This window comes from Cynocephalus volans, chromosome 3 (assembly GCF_027409185.1).
Source record: "Cynocephalus volans isolate mCynVol1 chromosome 3, mCynVol1.pri, whole genome shotgun sequence".
In the NCBI taxonomy this organism is placed as follows: domain Eukaryota; kingdom Metazoa; phylum Chordata; class Mammalia; order Dermoptera; family Cynocephalidae; genus Cynocephalus; species Cynocephalus volans.
This window is the reverse complement of record NC_084462.1, coordinates 94,417,492-94,436,464: the sequence shown is the minus strand read 5'-3', so window position 1 is coordinate 94,436,464 and position 18,973 is coordinate 94,417,492. Positions and strand designations below refer to the sequence as shown.

Below are 18,973 nucleotides of genomic sequence, written 5' to 3'. Positions count from 1 at the left end.
TAATAAAAATATTAGTTTTGATGTTTTCATATGCTTCTACCTTTAATATCTTACATTATACTCATATTGACTTTCTAAAATACAAAAAGGCAAATATATTCAACCACACAGGTAAGTTCAAATACCTAATAAACATGTTATGTATAAGTATATATTTCAGTAATAAATTTGTTGACTAACAAAATTGTTACTATAGATTAAAAGTGCCCCAGAGTTCTAAGAGACATGGTCATAAGGATCAGTTTTCTGACTTTAGAAAGGATTTCCTTGAAGAATCCTATTCTTAAAGACATCAAAGAAAGAAGTTGCTGAATATTCCTTCAGAGTAATTTGCATGTTTAATAATCCTTATTTTGGGGAACCACTATGTAAAAAAGGCTTGTACTGTCTAACAAGATGTTGGAAAGTCACCTTATTTCATTATGATTTATTTTACCTTTGTCTTCAGGTGTATAGCTAGGTAAAGCTTTTAAGTCATGTCTGAATTCAAATCCTTTGTCTGTGTTGGGACAAGTAAAAACTACTTAGAGTCTCCAATTCCTTATCTTTATCTTTATTTGGCAGCTGGCTGGTATAGGGATCTGAACCCTGACCTTTGTGTTACCAGCACCAGACCACTTCCTTATTTTTAAATGGAAATAACAGTATCTACTCCATTAAACTACTGTGAGAATTAAATAAGATAATGTATCAAGTGCTTGGTGGAGTATCTAGAACACAGTAATTACTCAACAAAGACTAAAAAGATAAATCTTTTTTTACCCTTTTCCTATAAGATGACTTCCATGTCCCAGTAGGCTGAAGAAGACAATTTCCCAATTAGGTTTTCCAGTTACATGGAATAGCAGAGACAGGATAACTACTTATTGACGCTGCTTGCCAAACCTATCATCTTTGAACTCTCCTGTTGTAGGGACATGTTAAAGGTTTTTTTATCAACAAAACCATTTTCTTTAGCAAAACTTAGTTTAGCATTACAAATCCAGTGAATTTCAAAGACACTGAAATAATAACAATTATAAATAGTACTGTTATGATATAGAACAGTGAAAATACAGAAATATATAATTAAGTATCCTAGTTGTCATAAAAAAACTAATAAATTTGCTGTTAAAATCCATTCACAGATGATCAGAATAAAAAATTTTAAAAACTCTAAACACTCAAACACTATCCAAAGTTATATGATGAATCTAATGGGTTTTTTTAAATTAATTTTTTAGTTTTTACAGATAACATTTTGTCCATGTCTCTAAAATAGCATTTGGATCTTCAGATATATAGTAGAATTAAAAAAGTAATACTAAGATCTTTAGAGCTACCTAACTCCAAATAGCAACTCCACTAGTGGCAAGGGGCCATGTGAAAGAAATGAATTTCTTTTTTTTTATATCTCTTCTCCTTCTATGAGTGGCTAAAACAGAGATTAGAGTTCTACTGCTTTAATGGCTGTTGGAAGATATACGTACAACATATAGATTTGAGTAAATAAACATTCTAGTTCTCTTAGAGACCAAATTTTGGGCTTTTAGTCACATTTTTAAAGTATGATACAAGTTAAGAAATAAAAAATATTAATTCCTTTAAAGAGTTAAAAAGAAACTCATAATCTAACAAAAACAGGCACAAATTAAAGGATTAAAGACAGCTTTTAAAAAACTAACCAAAACATAAATTAAAATATACCTGTTTATCTTTTGAGGTTGCAAAGGGATAATGGGGATTACAGAATTGCACAGAGATTTGCAAAGAGGGCAAAGATATTCTCCACTCTCCAAGTCAAAAAGGTCAACATGAATGCGCTGCTGAGAGCTAAGCTGTACAGCTTCAAAGTACCTGCAAAATTCCAGAGATACAGGTCCATTTAGAACTGCACATGAAACTTTGTTCTAATCCAAGTAAAAAAAATCTGTTATTTTTGTCCCAATAAACATCTTTAGAACCTAAATGCAAAAATACATAAGTTATAATTATAGAAGAAACAGGCTGCCCATTTCTTTTGGGGGCAAACTGGAAAATACATCATGGCAGATACAAATTTAAAATAAGTTTACTGACTCACAACTAGTCTCCTGCCTCAACAGCATGGAGATACAAAGTAGACACTACTTTCCTCAGTTTCCAATGAACTGAAGTAGTAAGGGCTATCACAGGAAAATTATATATTTTAATCCAATGTCAAACAGGTAAACCCTATGTAAGACTTCTCAGAAATTACATTTCTGAATTTTATCTTTTCCAAAGATAGAACTAGAACTTCTTGTCCTATTCTTTCTCAAAGTTACTTTTCACTGTATGTTTTCAGGGTAATGAAATCTTTACAAAGATTACTGCTTCTTTTACATGAATACTGATAAAGAGCAACTGATTAGTTTGTGGAGAGGAAGCACCTAAAGTAACAGTGAAAATCTTAAATTGACAACTTTACATATTAATTTCCAAGGCAGATAATAATTAGTATCATGCAAACTGAATTAGTAATTAAAATTGCTCAAATTATTCAAATAAGAAGGAAGGAAAGAAGACATGAGAAAACATGCCTTTTTCTGGCCTTTAGTGAACTTCAATGTTTCTAGCCTCTTTCAAGAACATGTCAGAAGAACAACTTACTTCTGCCAGCACACTGCATGCATTACATGACCACAGCTTCCTGTATAAGTTCCATATGCCAAGTCTGGATCCATAAAAAGTGGGTCCAAGGTTTCTGGTACAGGAAGACAAAAATAAGAGTATGTATTCACCTTGCTTCCAAAGTTATATAAAGGGGGAAAAAAGAGAAAGAGAGAGGTTATCAGGTCTAAAATTCTAATCACAAACTTTCTCAGGAATGTCTAAGGAAAGTGTCACAATATCATGACAGCAGGATATATATTCTTAATAGCAAAAAAAAAAAAAAAAAAAAAAAACGAAAAAGAGAAAATATAAAGCTAGACTATGAGGTATGACTCTAAAATTGGTATGAATTAATAACAACTCTTTCTTTTATTAACATTTTAATTTTGAACATTAGGTATAAGCTGCATTATCTTGGCTGTTGAAATGACTTTCTATGACTCAAGTATATTTTACTTCTGTAATTTTAAGAGTAATTTGACTGGATGATAATTTTGAAAGATATATAGGGGCATTATAACCTAGGAGAAAAAAAGCACAGACAAGGAATTTCAAGTTCTGCTTTCATCACTTAAAACTCATGACCTTGGGCAAATTATATAACCTCTCTTACCCTCATGTGTAAAATGGAGACAATATTGGTACCTAACTCATAGGACTGTCATGAAGATTAAGTAAATAGATACACAAAAAGCACTTAAGTGTCTGGCACATGTTAAGTATTCAATTAATATTATCTGTTATTATCATCATTATTTTTCCAGAGGTACTTTAAAAATAAAGCATCTAACTCCTGATGTAAGAAAAGCAATACATTACCTAAGTAGTACTCTTGCCAAGAAAATGTTTAACACAAATTTAATCATGAGACAACAATAGACAAATTCACAGTAAAAGGCATCGTACAGACAATTGGCCTGCATTCTTCAAAAAAGTTATCATGAAAAAAAAAGGCAACGGACTATTCTAGATTAAAATAGACTAGAGGAAACATAATCAAAGCCACTCATAAATGTGTTTGGATCCTGCATGAAAAAAAAAGTCTCTCTATTGTAGACATTTTGAGAACAGCTGGAGAAATATGAATTTTATATTAGATGATATTTCTGAATTATGAACTTTCTTAAATATGATAAGGGTACGGTAGATATAGATTTCCTTAGTTTTAGAAAATGCATGTGGAAATATTCAGGGATGAAATGTCATGACACCTGTGACCTACTTTCAAATGGTTCAGCAAAAAGAAACATAGACTAACAGAGAAATAAAATGAGCAATGTGGCCAAGCGCCAACAAAAATTAAAATAAAAAAATAAAAATAAAACAAAGCAGCCCACATGGCATGTAAAAACCTAGAGTCTATTTTACATATGGGTAAAACCGTGATCTAACCAAATAAAACTAAATACAACCTCGCTCCCAAATTTCTTTCAAATAGTATTTTTTCTAATTACATAGGAATGAAAAGAAATGCTTGAAAGGATATTTATTAAACAATACATACCCCCTGAGAGTTCTATGGGTTTCCCCCTGTGCTGGGTTAAGGTGGTGGATTTCTGGACACAGGCTGATAATACCATGGCATTATTTTCTATTTTCAGCTCTTGTTCTTCTTGACAGAGGATGCATGTCAGCACCTCCTTTTCAGTAACAGATGGACCCCGTTTAGGACCCAAAGCAATTCTAGAGTAGTTGCTGACTGCTGGGGTGCTACCAAAAGAAATGACCAGAAATGAGGACTGAGGACACATGTTTTGGTCACTTGTCTTTATATTTTGGTAGATTTTAAGTAACTGTAGAATAAAATAAGAATACAAATAAAAATAATATTTAGCAACATTAGCTTAAAAGCTTTCCCCCTGACCTTTCTGGCTTTTATCAGTTAATTTGCTTATTAGAAAATACATTTTTTGTTGATAAGTGCAAAAAAAAAGATCACAAAACAGAATGTATATTATAATTATATTTAACGTACTGTACCAACAGGATGGGTTATTTTTTTTTAATATAAAAATAATACACACTTATTGAAGAAATTTTGTAAGATCTAGAAAAGTATAAAGAAGAATATAAAAAGCATTATACTCCCACAACATAGATGACCACTAATAACTTTGTATATTTCCTTCTAGTCAGCTTTCTATTTATACATTTTTACATAAATAAGATCACATTACATACAAAGATTTGTATCCTGCTTTATATCTTTATTTTCTTATGTCATTAAAATTTCTTTAGAAACATTTTTAAATGGCTGCATAGTATTCTTAGTATATGTGCCCTAAGAGTTTTATCCATTCCCACTCATTAGGCATTTAGGTTTCTATTTGATTTTGGTAGCTGTTAAAACTAAAAAAAACTTAGCAGGCTAAATGTCCTCCAGTTCATGGAACAGTCCCACATGAAAAAGAATCATCGCACAAATGCCAAGACTGAGAAACACTGAGCTCAATTTGTATATAAGAACATATACAGATTTCTAAGACATCCTATAAGAGAAAGAAAATGTGAAGTTGCAGAATGATATGTACATAAAACCATTTATGAAAATAAAAAAAAAGCTGAATGACACTATATAATTTCTGTGGTTATATATATTTGTATGTAATAGTACAGTAAAAATATTGACAAGAAAACATGAAAATTATAATCAGAGAATCTCTGAGGAAGAACAGAAAGAGATCCAGGATTTGGGCTGGTGCTCAAATGGAACTTGATTTTTAAAAGAAAAAATGTATTAATGTAACCATGAAATTAAAATATAGGTTTAAGAAAAACATAAGAGAATATACTTGTGATTTTGGATAGGAAAAGCCTTCTTAAACAAGATACAAAAAGTTAAAACTTAGTGCACAGTGTCATAACACCAAGGTCAAGGGTTTGGATACCTGTACCAAACAGCTGCCAAAAAAAAAGTTAGAACTCTAAATGTTTTCATCAATACTGAAAACTCTTCTTTGGCTAACCCCCATAATTAATGTTAAAGAAATAGGGACAATATATGTGAAACACATATAACAAAGTTTAGTGTCCTAAGACAAGAGCAAAGTACCCAACAGAGATCGGCAAAGGATAATAACAGGCAATTCCTAGAAGATAAAATGTAAAAGGTCAGTGAACAATCAACCAGTCAGTACTAACTAGTAATCAGGGAAATTTGATCAGATTGACACAAATTTGTAATTTTGACAATATCAAATATTTTCAAGCACTGATAATAGTTATTTGAGAATGAAGAAAATAGGCACTCTCATACACTGCTGGAAGTAGAAATTGAGAAAACCACTTTGGAGGGCAATGTGGCCATCTATTACAATTTTGACCCAGCCCTTTCACTTATTGCATTCCACACCTGAGAACTATTTGCACAATTGCACAAGGAGGTTCCTACAGAAATGGTCTGACAAATTGTAATAAGGAAAAATTGAAGCAACCTAAATGTCCAAAATCAGATAAATAATTATATATCCACACCATGAAAGACTATGCAGCAGACATAAAGGATGATGTTGAATCTACACTGTAGATCTATACATACTGACATAAAAAGATTTATAAGAGGCTTCTGGTCAAGATGGTGGAATAGATGGTCCCCAGCATCACTCTCTCCCACAAACCAACCAATTTGCAACTATTAAAAAGCAACGACAGCCAAGCTGGGGCCACTAGAGCTTAGAGGAAGAGGAGGAGAGACCTATGGAGTGCATAAAGGCAAGAGAAGCCACGATGAGTGAAAGAAAAAACCACTCCGACTGTTTCATGCTGCGGCCACTTTAAGGCTGGAGCTGCTGAGTGCACGGAGCAGGAGCTGGCAAAAGCCGCAGCTGTGCCCTTCAGATGGAGTTGCTAGGAGGCGGCAGGGGAGAAGCGGGCCTTGGTGGCCCCCAGGCCAGCAGTACCACCAACAGGGTTCCTGTGGACCCACATAGGACAGAGGAGTCGCAGCAACTGAAAAAAAGGAGCCATTCAGAGGATGGTGAGTCATTGCAAGGGACCAGAGCATGGCCAGTCCCATGAGAAGTGTTTGGAGCATGGGTGGTGGGGGAGACAGGCCCACTGGGCAAATGCTGGGGTACAGCAAGGACAGCTGATCTGATCCCCAATCAGTGCAGGACCACTCAGAGGAGACTGGTTAGGAATACAGAATTGCAAGGAGAGCAGTTTGATGAAAAGACTTAGGCCCAGACCAGTGTTTCTATACAACCCAGGTACATCAGATTTCACCAGAACCGGAAGTACCTATAAAGAGGAGTATTAAAACCTGAGCTTCACAAAAAGCCTTCCCTAGGGAATCAGCAGCAAAGCAGTAATTTAGCCCAACCACAGAGCTCAAGTACTGATCCTTGCAGGAAGTTCCCCCATTTTAGAAGTAAGCAAAGGACAACAAATTAGTTCCAGTGCAGAGTTTAAGTGGTGAGAATAGCAAATAATCTAACACAGAACTGAAAGAAAAAACAAAGTACCCACAACCAGACAAAGTTTGATAACTAGTAAACAACTCATTTCACCAAAGAACACCTATAACACCTAGAAGGACTGGAAGTCCCCTGGGCCGTGGACCTCAGCCATGCCCCCCAACACCTGCAACCAGTTCCGAGGATGGGTGCCTCTGGCCTCGGCCACACCCCCCAACAAGTGCAACCACCCCAGCAACCACTACGACCACCGAGCTGCTGCAGGAAAAGCCCTGGGCTCTCCCAAGCTGGAGCGGCAGGGGGCTGATGTCCATGCTCCCTCCACCCCCCACATGAGCAACCAGCCCTGTAGTGACCACCAAGCTGCTGCAGGAGGCACCCCGGGCTCTCCCAAGCCAGGGGGGGCGGGGAGGGAGACAGACAGGGGAGCCAAGGGCCTCATCCACGCCCCCCCAATGCTCAATCAGCCCAGTGACGACTAGCAAGCCTCAGCAAGAAGAGCCCCGTGTTCCTGAGCTGGGGTGGTGGGGGAGACACAGGCTATTGCTACGCCCCCTTGACACCTGCACCCAGCCTGGCAATAACCAAGCCATTGCTGGAAGCCCATCAGTCTCCCCTATGGGAATGTGGGGGGTGCCACAGGCCTAAATCCCACCCCTCCTCCTTCCTCCCTCTTCCATCCCATTTCTTTCCCCTTTCCCCTCTCCCTCTCCCTCCCAACTGCTCTACAATAACATCATAGAATGTAAAAAAATAGTATTAATAAAACTAAAAAAAAAAAGAAAAAAATGAAAATTCACCTCAAATCTAAAAAAAAAAAAGAAAGATTTATAAGGCATTGAAAAAGCAAGCTACAGGACAAAATGTATGGTAAAATAAAAATAAACCACTAAAAAACATAAAACAAGCTTCATTATTTCCTTATGTATACGTTTATAAATGCGTAGAAAGAGGTCTAGAACAATGGCTATTTATAACCACAGTTATGTGTGGAGAAACATCAAGAATGTAGAGGATGGTCAACTTACTACATAATTTGAATTGTTTTCAATGAGAACACATTCATAAATTACATGTCCAATCAACCAGGCAATAAAAATAAATGATGAAACAATTAAAGCCGTCAATTAACTCTGAGTACACCTTTGCTTACATCTTCTTTTCTTTTTTTGGTAGCTGGCTGGTACAGAGATTGAACCATGGGCCCTGGCATTATGATACCATGTTCTAACCAACTGAGCTAACTGGCCAGCCCTGATTACATCTTTTTATTTTGATAGTAGTCTCTTTTTCACTACTTTCTAAATAGTACGTCATTAATACATAATACCTCAAGAGTTGGGACTTCTGCTTGTTACTGAAAGTTTTAATTTATATCTAGTTTTAGTACACGATAGTCAGCGAAGGAAAGCTTACCTTCATATCTTTTTATTTTTAGTCTTTAAAATAGTCATTATTCTTTATGGTTCTTGTTAGCATACTCAGCTTCAGGGTTACAGACATGTTACATAAAATATAATGTGTCTACTATTATTGCAAAAACACAATTTCCTAAAAGTATCCACAATATACATTGTTTTAAATAGCAGCGAAAGCTTGTTTTTTTAAATGGGCATAAGAGGGTATTTTCAGTATTTCAAATTTCTTGGAGTGCTTTTCAAAGTGTCATTATGTTGCCTTCTCCATTTTCTCACTATATCTATAACAGCCTCACAAAAGTATGGCTCAGAAGGTTAACAGTACACCAGTCAGGACTCAGAAATCTTGATTTACTGATTTCCACTCCAATGTGCTATCCATGACTATAACTATAGGCATTGTCTTCTTTCTCTTTAAGAAAAAAAGAAAAACTAGGACTGTATAAACTACCTTTTTTGGGCAAATAATTTGTTTTCAATTTGCAATAACCGCAGTTGGGCAGGCCGGTTAGCTCAGTTGGTTACAGTGTGGTGCTGATTATACCAAGGTCATGGGTTCAGATCCCCGGACCAGCCAGCTGCCAAAAAAATAAAAACCTGCAGTCTTTTATCAGAAATCATAAAAATGCTGGGAAATCTGTGAATTGATGTGTATCTAAAAAATGTTCATGCATACAAAATAACAGGTGTTGATTTCTATTTTTGTTGTTCCCACCTTCATATCTTTCAGTGTATAAAGGTTCCTGACATAACTTTATTATGCACTCGAACAATGTATCAACATAAAATTACATTCAGTAAGTGCTTTAAAGCCTTCACTACTGACCTTCCTAAGCTTAAAAACCGTTTAATTTCACTTACTATAAAATACATTTTGGAAAAGCATGGTTTAAAGTAAATATTTAATTTTCCCAAATTTGAGTTGCTAATTTTTAGTTTTGCTTTGTTTTACCTCTCTTCCTCCATAATGGAGTCTTCTTTCCCAGCCATTTCTGACGTGTTGTCATACATGAGTTTGTGAGTTTCAATGAAGTTTTTCTGTAAGGCAGACATCTGAGCCATGATCTTCTGACGATGTAGCCTAGCAGCTTCAGCTTTTCTTTTTCGTTCTGCTTTTTCTTTATCATGAGTAATCTGGGTATTAAGAAACCACAAAATTAGGTAAGATCCACTGTTAAAAATTTACACATACACTGTTCAGTTGGCAAAATTTCCTAGAGTAAGATTCTGAAAAACTTGATCACCCCTTAAGGCTTAGATTCAATTATGTTTCAAAGTTAGCATTGCAGGCTTCATGACATCATACAGCTTCTCTGGTTATTTCAATGATTTAATGTAAAAGGCCACATCCTTTAAATATCCAATAAACTGCTTTTTATACTCAATGCAAGTACATCAAGAAATGAAATTAGATGGGACAAAATTTTAAATAATTTGTCAATCAACTTAATCACTGACATTTAATCAATTTAAAACAACTCGATGATGTCTAACAGTTACTCATAACTGCACTGCTAAGACTGAGAACTTTCACACTGTTCCTGAGAAGTATTTGATGACTTTTTATTTTCTATTCTACCATAATTGCAGTGTGTTTTTCTTTTAGGAAGGACAGTTAATAACCCCTAGTGATAATATTCTAATAATTTAAAGACTAGAATCATTAAAACATGATTCATTATATTATGGAAATTAGTAACCTAAATATTACTGCATTTCATTGAATCTAAGATGTACCATTATCTTACATTCTTCTAATAAACATTAATAAATTATAATAAATTAATAAACATTAATAAATCATGAGAAGCCATTGATTGTGAGACATATCCCAATTTTACACATTAAAATGTTTTAAAAATTAATAAGATGAGGTATTTCTAATAGAGCTCCACTGTAATTCAATTTCCTCTGCTTTTGAAAAATACATAAATTATACTGAATAAGTATCTGTTAAGTACTGTTAATCCTTGAAGTACAGAAGCATAATGAATAAAAGAGGGACAGAGTTCACATGTTGGGAAAACATAGGAAAATGGTCAGGGCCCCTCAGATGTTCAGAATCTTGCCAAGCATTGATGTAGATAGGCACATGTGCCCAGATGTTCCTTGGTTACTGTCTAACGTAATTGTGCATGTGCACTCAGATGTCCTGGGTTATGACTTAAGTATAAAGGATGAGTGTCTCTGATCCATGGCACCCTCCTGCCCTCAGGATGCCTCCAGGGGGCAACGGGGAGGCCACTACTGCTGCTGGAGGCTGTTGCTGTAAGCTGTTACTGCCACTGTCCCCGGGATGCCCTGAGATGCCGCTGCTGTCACTACCAGACCTGTAAGCTGATGCTGCTGTTGCTGAGGACTGAGCTTGCGTCATCTGCCAACAGCTCCTGGGATCTTTCCCAATTACCTAGCATGGACCTGCATGTGAGGGGTCTTGTGACCCAGCCTGGCATGTGAAGTGTCTGGTGACCCAGTCTATACAATGGGTTTGAAAGGTCTGAGCCCTAGCCCTGATGACACAAATGGAAACTTAGTATAACTAAAATAATGAAACATTTTGGCTTTAGTTATGATTTGCCTTACTCAACAACTGGCATAGTCATGTAGCTTTACATCACATACTTTATGAAAAATAGGTTCCTCCCAACAAAAAGAAGCAGCTCCCTTATACCAGTAAAGTTCAAAGACAGAGATGAATGTCACCATTATTATTATTATTACCTCATCATTCTTAATAGATTCCAATCCTGATGTAGTTGCTACAATTAAACAAGATTTTTCTCTTAATCGCTTCACTGTGTCAAACATCTGTGAAAAACAGATGAAATGTTAAGACTTGGTTAGACTGACCAGAAAAATTCACTAATTCACTAAAAGAAAAACTCACTAATCTGGTTTTGTCATCATGTCTCCAAATGTCTTTGACCTAAACTATTTCAATATACGGGGGGTGGAAAAGTGACCCTGACTGTGACAAACACCTCCCCTAGTCAATAAGTAATCCAGCTGAGGAGGGGGTCACTGGTAGCAAATCAGCTGATTCAGTGTGCAGCTCTGAGCACGATTGTTTGCTTTACAGAGATTTTCCAGGGGAAAAGAAAATTTTTTTACCTTAAAATAACATTTTTAGTGCAAAGACATTTAAAGACAAGGATATGAAGTGGAATGTGAAATCCTCCTCTCCCTGATTGCAGTCTCCCTCTCTCCAAAAGCAGCTAGTAAAATAAAAATTATCAATACTTCTTTCCTGGAAAAAAATGATCATATATAACCTTTATGTTTACATATATTTTCACATTTACATATATTTTCACAAAAAGAGATCCTACTTTATGTACTATTTCATACCTCCTTTTTCCTTATGTTTGGAGACATTTCCACAACAGATCTACCTCATTCTTTTAATAAATGTCAAGGTTTCAACAATAGGATGGTGCATCCGTAAAACTTATTTATATTTTCAAGGAGCCTCAGTGTCATGTAGTATCCCACGAGGAATACTACAACATGGCATTATTTTAAGCTCTGGGTAAAATACCTAATGTTTCTAAGAGCAGATACTTGTGTTTTTCATATATTTTGGTAATAAACTTTGGTATTCTAATAGAAAAATGAATATTCAGGAATACATCTCCAATTTATAAAACTGTGCCTATAGGGTATGAATGCCAAACTACATAACAGCTCAACTTACTTTCTTAATGAATAGAATAGTTATCTTCTTCTTTTGTTTCTGTTTTGATTGTATGTTTTAAAATGGTTACACTGGTAAATTTAACACAAATACAGTACTTAATATTTATGAAATCTACTTTAAGAAAAATCTTAACAATAACATCACTATCTTATAGTTATATATCCTATTACATCAAGCTCACTTAAGGAGTGTTTCTAATTAAGTAGTAAAAGGGGCTGACCTCAAAGTATAAATCAATACAAAGATTTCCAATTGATAAGAATGTGGAAAGTAAGCACTCTATACATTCTAATTATCAAAACAACATCCAGCTGAAATCAAATATTTTAATGAATACAATGAGGGAGGAAGTTCTATAACTTTGGCTTCATGTTTCCATATGGAGGATTTTCCATTAAAGTAACATTCCTGGCCTCTTCTAATTCACTCTCCTAAAGGCACTGCCATTCACCTAATTGTTCAAACACCAATTCCTTAATTTCCCTCATCCCTTCCAACAAATTTATCAGCAAGTCCTACAGGTTGAGCATGCCAAATACCAAATGTTCCAAAATCTGAAACTTTTTGAGTGCTGACATGATGCTCAAAGGAAATGCTCACTGGAGCATTTTGGACTTCAAAATATCCAAAATCTAAAAAAATCTGAAATCTGAAACACTTTTGGTCCCAAGCATTTTGGATATGGGATACTCAACCAGTATAGATTCTACCTTCAAAGTATACTTTAATAAGTCCGGCTTCTCACCACCTGAATCTTAGCCTAGGTCATGCTTACTTCTCACTAGGATTACTGTAATATTCTCCTAATGTTTTTCCTGCTTTCATACCTGTCCTCTGTAATCCATCTACCTCACAGCAGCCAAAGTGATTTTCTACAAATGTAGATCAAATAATGTCTCTTAAAATCCTCCAATGGTTTCCTGATATCTATAAAAGTAAAATCCACCACTTCACTCTGACCTATAAGGTTCTACACAATTTGGCCCTGGCTGCCCCTCTAACCTCACTACCTACCTTTCTTTCCTTCCCCCATTAGGTTCTAGTCATACTGGCCTTCTTTCCGACCACCTTAGAGCTTTTGTAAACCTGTTCCTTCTTGGAGTGCTCTTCCAGACTGACTCCATGTTATTCAGGTTTGAGCTCCAATGTCACCTTCTGAGAGAGGTTTTTGCTGATTACCCAGTGTAACCCCCTACTTATCTATTGAATTACTCTGATACTTTCCTACTTATGTTTACTGTCTGTATCTCAACTAGAGTATATGCTCCATGAGAGCAGATAACTTGTCTTTCTTGTTCAGAGTCTAGAAATAAGCATGGCACATAGTAGGTATTCAGTACGTGTTGACTAAATACGAGGGTACTTCAAAAAGTTCATAGAAAAATAGAATTAAAAGATAATATGAATCTTCCCATGAACTTTTTGAAGTACTTTCATGACACAAATGAATAAATCTTACTTTATTTTTTTAAAAACTCCATTAAAACATAGGAAAAATTACTAACATGGAAATATACAAGTAATCTTCCAAATCAGTAGTAAATGACTTTACAATTGAAGAATATAGTGGTTTAATTCTAAAGGCAAGCACAGGATTCTTAAATATTTATACCAAGATAAGATCGGTTCACTTCTCTAGTTTACCTGGAGTATCCATGTTATCATGTCCTTCTGGCCTTCTATCTGGGGAATTCCTTTGAGTTTTTCTAAAAGCATTTGTATATTCTGAGCATTCATGGCTGAACTTCCCAATCCTTTTTTAAAACACAAAATTACATATCATAAGTAAATATATATCTTCATAATTATGTACTAATTACAACTTTTAGTTAATGTTATTCACATTGATAACCAAAGTGTGCTAATCAATCCCTTAACTACATTAACTTTTCAATGGAAGAATCTGAAATTAAATGAAACACTGAGTTACAGTTATATAAAGTATTAAGTAATAAATTAAAAATGATATATGAGAAAGACTTGAATTACAAAAAAGAAAAAGCGTAGCAAAATCTACCCTTAATGATCTGTCTCTTGCCTCTCCTTCACTTGGCTCACAGTCTAAGCAAAAGTGCTTAATGAGAAACAAAACTGCCAAAAATATCAAAGTGGGAGATGTTAAATCCATAAACTGAATAGGTTTATAATGTTTTCAGGGATCTAAAAAATACAGTAGGTAAATAGAAAATGAGATGCTTTTCTCCCAACCATTCGTTTTACAATCAATGTCTTTGAAAAAACTACCTTAATTAGGTAGCACTTACTAGAAATCTAATCTAAACCTGTTCTTTCAAGTTGAAAACTGCAAAATAAATACATTTTCCATTCATTCAGACTTCTACAATCATTTGAAATTCAAAAATATTATCTTCCACAGATAGGTTGTGTGAATGTTATGGTTGATGTAGCAGTAAATTCTTGGCAGTAATGAGATAAGGAACGAAAATAAGAAACCATTAATGTATGCAACCAAAAAAGGGGGTGAGGGGGGATCATGTAGTAAAAGGACTGCAGTGGGGGATTAAAAAATATATTACCATACTAGAAAATATTAGCTAAAATCTAAAGATGCTAGGAAAAGACAATTTCAGGGTTTTTCTACATTTTAAGAATTGATAGATTAAAGCTCTTTAATATTTAAACTTTCAGTTACAAATTGGTAATTAGCTGGAACTGTGCTGAAAAATGATACTTAATCATACTTGAAGCCTTATGGTAAAAGTCGAATGTCACTTCTTCTTCAGGAGTTTTCTGAAGCTGTTGCTTCTCTTCTAATAAACCTAATGCCAGAATATGAAATGCCTGGAGGAAAATAAGAGATCTTTTAAGATAATGCTTCTTTAGGTAAGTATATTTTAAGTGGAGGTATAAAAATAAGCAACCTGACAGGTAAAAAATGGGCAAAGGTTATAAACAAGCAGTTCACAGAAAGAGAAATGATGAATACGCCTATGAAAAATGTTCATCCTCACTTAAAATTAGCAAAATGTGAGTTGAAAAAATATCATCCTATTTTTCACTCACTAGAGTGGCAAAAACTTTAGAGTTTAATAAAACACAGAGCTAGCAAATGTGTTGGAAAACCAGCACTTTTCACCACACTGTGATGGGAAAGTAAGCAGATGTAATATTTTTGGAGGCCAATTTGACAATATCTATCAAAAATGTAAAGGTACAGATCCAGTACCAGGAATTAATGTAATATATATACTCATTTAGGTAGGCAAAGATATTTGTACAAGGATGTTCATTTTAGTCCTCTTTTTTACAGCAAAGACCTAAAAACAACCTGAACCTATTATAACAGGAGATGAGTAAAATGCATTATAGTAAGTATATCCATACAATGGAATATGCAGCTATCAAGAATAAGGGAGACCTATATATGCTGATGTGGAATGATTTCCAGAATACACAAAACTTTAGCGTGCTTATCTCCTAAGTAGGGTACTGGGAGACAGGGAGAGAAATTTAACTTGATTTTCAAATATATCTCTGTGGTCTGAAATTTAATAGTGCATGTATTTATCACTGCTATAACAAAAATTGCAATACACATACAGCACGACAGCATTTACAGCTTGCAAACTAACAATATCCAAGGAAAAAAGAAAATTTAGTTAGGCAGATACGAAATAAATATCCAGTTACAACTACCACAAAGTGGCATGATTATGTAATTTATCTATAACAGTATCAAGAAAAAATAACTGCTTCCACTTGAGCTAATTCTTGTAAATACTCCATGAAATAATTACACTTATACCTGTTTTACTAATGAGGAAATTATTATTTGCTCCTAAATAGGAAGGTGGGGGGAACCCAGGATTCAAGCTTAAACCTATCTGTCTTCAAATCTTATTATACTGTCTCCTTATAATACAAGTGACATAAAGAATATAAAAAATCATGATGCAATAACGACATGTCAATTTACTATTAGCATGAGTAGGCCTTTTCTTGTTTTTGTAGGTTTTTTTTTTTTTTTTTGTCTTTTTCGTGACCGGCACTCAGCCAGTGAGTGCACCAGCCATTCTTATATAGGATCCGAACCCGCGGCGGGAGCGTCGCCGCGCTCCCAGCGCCGCACTCTCCCGAGTGCGCCACGGGCTCGGCCTGTTTTTGTAGGTTTTACTAAACATAAATAATTCCTAAAAGTAAGGATGCTAAAAACATGGGAATATATCACTAAGGAAACTCGGGCCACATGTAAGCTATTTTTAATGACCCCTAGAGACAGGTTGCTCTAGATGTGATTCCGACTGAAGTTAGGCCAGGAATCTGCTCCAGATCCCTAAGAACTCTAGCACTCAATGTAGAACAATTATTTCAGGTGAACATACCATTTGGAGCATTCCTTCAGTCCACAAGTTAGAATCTATGTCTATTGCCCGCTCGAATATGGTCCTGAGAATGTACATCATGATATCACAGTTGAGAAGGTTAACCACTTTGCTGAAAGCAGGGCAGAATTCAGGAGGTGGTGGTGGTGGCAATGCTACAGGGGTGGGGGATGGATGCAAAACGAGACAAACAGGTACATTTTTATTTGGATTATCCTGCATACTAAATGTCAAAAATTAAAATAATAGATTATGTGCAAAAGAACACAGGATTTTTTGCTACCTTTAAAGCATTGAAAATATCAATGTCAAGGAAATTAAGTCACTATGCCATTCACTCAAAATAAACTCCACTGGCTATCAATTTAAAATTCTATTACCACTGATACAGGCCACATCTTAATATGTGAATGAAAAGCAAAAGGCTCTCTACACTTTAGTTACCCACAATCAAAAGCCAACAAAAACAAAAACAAAACAGTATGTAATTTCCTGATACGAAACCAAAGAAAATAGTCAAATGAGTCCATGCAGAATCTCACTTTTTACCTTCATCTTTGTTTTCTTGTTTTCTCCTTTTCTTCTGCATATGTTCAGCCTATTTAAAACAAACAAACAAAAAACTATCATTAAACATACTGCTTAGCAAGAATGAAACAAATGAAATACTTTAAAGTAGGCAGGAAAGACCCAACTACCTACTAAAATATTTAATATAGTGAAGCACATATTCAAAATGCTACCTTGTCTTAGAAACAAAATGGCCATTCTAGGGAAGCCCACAGCAAAACAGATGAGGAATATCCCTTGTCAAGAACTGAGTCCCTGTTCTTTTCAGTGAAAAATATTTACCTAGTGCCTATTATGTGCAGGGTACTGTGCTGTGAGCTGTAAATTATTCATCTTATAAGGACAAAGCCAGACATCACCTTAACTTAGTGATCAAATTTAATGTGATCCTTCATGGGGCAAAAAGACATGTGCCTAATGATATAATGCAATATATCATCTATGTAGTATTCGTCCCCCAAAATGTTTAACTTCAATCTAATCATGAGACTACAATCAAACATGCAGAATGTAGGATATTCTAAAAGACAACTAGCCTGTACTCTACAGAAATGTCATTGTTATAAAAGACATAGAAGACAAAAGAGCTATCCTAAATTAAAGGAGACTATAGAAACATGACAACCAAATTAAATGCATGATCATGAAGTGCATAATGCTTGATCGAACCCTCTTCCCCCTAAGACAGCTATAAAGAACATTTTTGGTATAATCAGGAAAATCTAAATACTGCCTGTATAATATATAAAATAACTGATTCAATTTTAATTTCTCGGGTGAGATAATACCCTCTATGAATGAAAACCAGCAGGAAACTACAGAAAAACCAGGAACTTTTCTCTGGAGTTAGAAAGCAAAAAGCATTTTTGGTTTATTTACTGAAAAGGCTACCTTTTCATACCTTGCTATGCTGTGTTTTGGAGTAATGATAAAAGTACATATTGAAGTCTTTCAATGATTCATCTTTCAGTTCATAAACTCCATGGCCTGATACACCTGGTTTCCTAAATAGATGGAAAATACAGAGATGAATTGCAATGTTCTTGAAGTATAGCATACAGACAAAATAAGAACCTAAAAATTAATCTAAAAGTCAAAATTTAACAACCCCCCCCATAATTATAATTCATTCAGCTTTCTTAAGCTGAAATGATAAATTTCACTGCAATAGTAAAAAGAAAGGCCTACATGTGAACACAAAGTCCTAATAACTACTAAGTTGTGTTTTATAATTATGAAATTCAAACAAATCTGGGGAAGTTTGTTTTATACTATTTAGACCTGATTCCATGCCCTACTTAAATCCCTATGGCTTCTTTCATCACCTCTGAAGCCTACAGGTTGCCTATTCAACTAAAGCACAATCTGTTGTCTAAGATCAACATGGCAGGAAGAGATCATATCTTTAGTAAATTGTAGGTGAACATATAGTGTTGTATCTATCATACAGTACTATAAGGAAAAGCAAAAAGGACACCATTGCATTTGTTCTCAACATTAAATAGCTTTTGGTTTCTACCCAATTCTTAAGTTAAATATTTCACTAAACATAATTAGAGTACAAGAAAAGCAACATCCTATTTTAAAAGTTATTTGAAACTAGTAATTTATCTATAAGCACAATACTACAGCCAGTAGGAATTCACTATCAGTATCAGTTTTTCAAATTTTAAAAATTAATCCAATTAAAATCTTATTTCATTTCATATACTTCAAAGAATAAAAGGATTATAAAATACTGCTTTAGCTCTAATAGAGAAAAATATAAAACAAGCATATAAAATAAAAATTTATGGGACAACAAATGAAGTCATGGCTTCAAATTAATGGGAAAGAGACTATCAGAAAGATTTATTTATTATCTAAATCATCTAATATCACAAATGGATATTTCTCATTCATTTACCAAATAGACTC

The 18,973-nt window shown here is 34.7% G+C and overlaps 1 protein-coding gene across 2 annotated transcripts in view; it reads right to left on the bottom strand.

Moving 5' to 3' along the window:
• UBR1 (ubiquitin protein ligase E3 component n-recognin 1) overlaps window positions 1–18,973 on the bottom strand; it is a 137,888-nt gene that overhangs the window by 42,197 nt on the left and 76,718 nt on the right. For both annotated transcript variants that reach the window (XM_063089129.1, XM_063089130.1), the window contains 10 exons: window positions 17,958–18,060; window positions 17,036–17,084; window positions 16,487–16,641; window positions 14,846–14,945; window positions 13,788–13,897; window positions 11,168–11,254; window positions 9,399–9,580; window positions 4,118–4,323; window positions 2,611–2,704; window positions 1,687–1,836 (listed from right to left, as the gene is read on the bottom strand). In XM_063089129.1, coding sequence (XP_062945199.1) covers window positions 1,687–1,836; window positions 2,611–2,704; window positions 4,118–4,323; window positions 9,399–9,580; window positions 11,168–11,254; window positions 13,788–13,897; window positions 14,846–14,945; window positions 16,487–16,641; window positions 17,036–17,084; window positions 17,958–18,060 — 1,236 coding nt within the window. The remainder of the gene's footprint in view (window positions 1–1,686; window positions 1,837–2,610; window positions 2,705–4,117; window positions 4,324–9,398; window positions 9,581–11,167; window positions 11,255–13,787; window positions 13,898–14,845; window positions 14,946–16,486; window positions 16,642–17,035; window positions 17,085–17,957; window positions 18,061–18,973) is intronic.